Source organism: Octopus bimaculoides, chromosome 13 (assembly GCF_001194135.2).
Source record: "Octopus bimaculoides isolate UCB-OBI-ISO-001 chromosome 13, ASM119413v2, whole genome shotgun sequence".
NCBI classification, from domain to species: Eukaryota; Metazoa; Mollusca; class Cephalopoda; order Octopoda; family Octopodidae; genus Octopus; species Octopus bimaculoides.
The window spans coordinates 42517740-42519561 of NC_068993.1; the positions used below are offsets into that span (position 1 = coordinate 42517740).

At 39.7% G+C, this 1822-nt stretch overlaps 1 protein-coding gene across 1 annotated transcript in view; it reads left to right on the forward strand.

Annotated features, from left to right (window-relative positions):
- Positions 1-302: 302 nt before the first annotated feature.
- Positions 303-1822, forward strand: part of LOC106867235 (C-Maf-inducing protein-like) — a 3912-nt gene continuing 2392 nt past the window's right edge. Inside the window, exons 1-2 of the mRNA XM_052972442.1 lie at positions 303-436; positions 1326-1396. Coding sequence (XP_052828402.1) covers positions 322-436; positions 1326-1396 — 186 coding nt within the window. The 5' untranslated portion in view covers positions 303-321. The remainder of the gene's footprint in view (positions 437-1325; positions 1397-1822) is intronic.

The window sequence follows — 1822 nt, forward strand, 5'->3', positions numbered from 1 at the left end:
CCAATATCGCTTGACAACCGATGGTGGTGTGTTTACGTCCCCGTAACTTATCAATTGTCATCATCATCATTGTTGTCACCACCATCACACCTCCCCACCACCACCACCACCACCATCATCATCATTGTCATCACAACTCACCATCACCATTATCAATCGTCTTCATCATCATCATCATTGTCATCACAACCATCGCACCTCCCCACCACCACCACCACCACCACCACCACCATCATCACCATTGTCTTCACCAACATTGTAACCTCACCACCACCTCTATAATCTTCAACCTTAATTCTAACCATTGCTTTTTGTTTTTAAATGTTTCAGTTTGGTGATGCAGGACTTCAGTTGATATCTGAGCACCTGGTCCGTCTTCAAGTCCTCAACCTGTGTGAGACCCCAGTTACAGATAAAGGACTCATCTGTCTGGCTGGTGAGTATTTAAACAGTGTGGGTAGGGGTGGGTTGGATTTTTGTTTCTTTTTTTGTTTTTTAAATTTTTTATTCTGAATAAAATACTTAGCAACATTTCGTCTGTCTTTACATTCTGAGTTCAAATTCCACTAAGGTTGACTTCACCTTTCATTCATTCAGGGTCAATAAATTAAATACCAGTGAGACACTGGGGTTGATGTAATTGACTAGTCTCCTCCCCACAAATTTCAGGCCTTGTGCCTACAATAGAAAGGATTATTATTATTATTATTATTATTATTATTATTATTATTATTATTACTACACTCTCTGAGTGGTTGGCGTTAGGAAGGGCATCCGGCTGTAGAAACTCTGCCAAATTTAGATTGGAGCCTGGTGTTGCCATCCGGTTTCACCAGTCCTCAGTCAAGTCGTCCAACCCATGCTAGCATGGAAAGCGGACGTTAAACCATGATGATGATGATTATTATTATTATTATTATGGTTCCTGTGCAGGTGGCATGTAATGCCGCTGGACTGGCTCTTGTGCAGGTGGCACATAAAATACACCATTTTGAGCGTGGCCGTTGCCAGTACCACCTGACTAGCCTTCGTGCTGGTGGCACGTAAAAAAGCACCCAGTACACTCTCGGAGTGGTTGGCGTTAGGAAGGGCATCCAGCTGGAGAAACTCTGCCAAATCAGATTGGAGCCTGGTGTAGCTATCTGGTTTCACCAGTCCTCAGTCAAATCGTCCAACCCATGCTAGCATGGAAGGCGGACGTTAAACGATGGTGATGATGATGATGATGATTTTAATTAATGATCTACCTTCATGTTTACCATATCCCATCATTTGTTCCCCTATATACTTAATTCACCCCCTGTTTCCCTGTTTTCTTTCTGCAGCTTTGAAGAATTTACGAAAATTAAATTTGAACAGTACCTGCCTTTCAGCTCTGACCTTTGAAGGTCTCAAGGTAAGGTTCCTTCTAACAGAGGCACGTCTACTTGGTTACTCCATCTTCTAGACATACCAGTCGAATGCATCTTGCATGCATCGAATGCATCTTTTTAAATAAAATAAAATGGCCATCACAAAATACAGCAATATATATATATATATATATCAAAGATCCCTATGGATCACACAGGTTGTAATCCTTTGAAACATATGTAGGAATAAAGTATGCAATTATAACATGCGTTTTCTCCATTCCTTAAATTCTTAAATATACTCAAATACCCAAAATTTCAAGGAGTTCCTGCCTTAAAAACAGGAACTAAACCACAGTTATTTTGTGTTCTTTGCTACATTGGTTTCTATTAACCCATTTATTCTATCAGAAGAATTTTTATTCATTAAGATAGAAGAAATACACATAATTATATATATATATGTACCT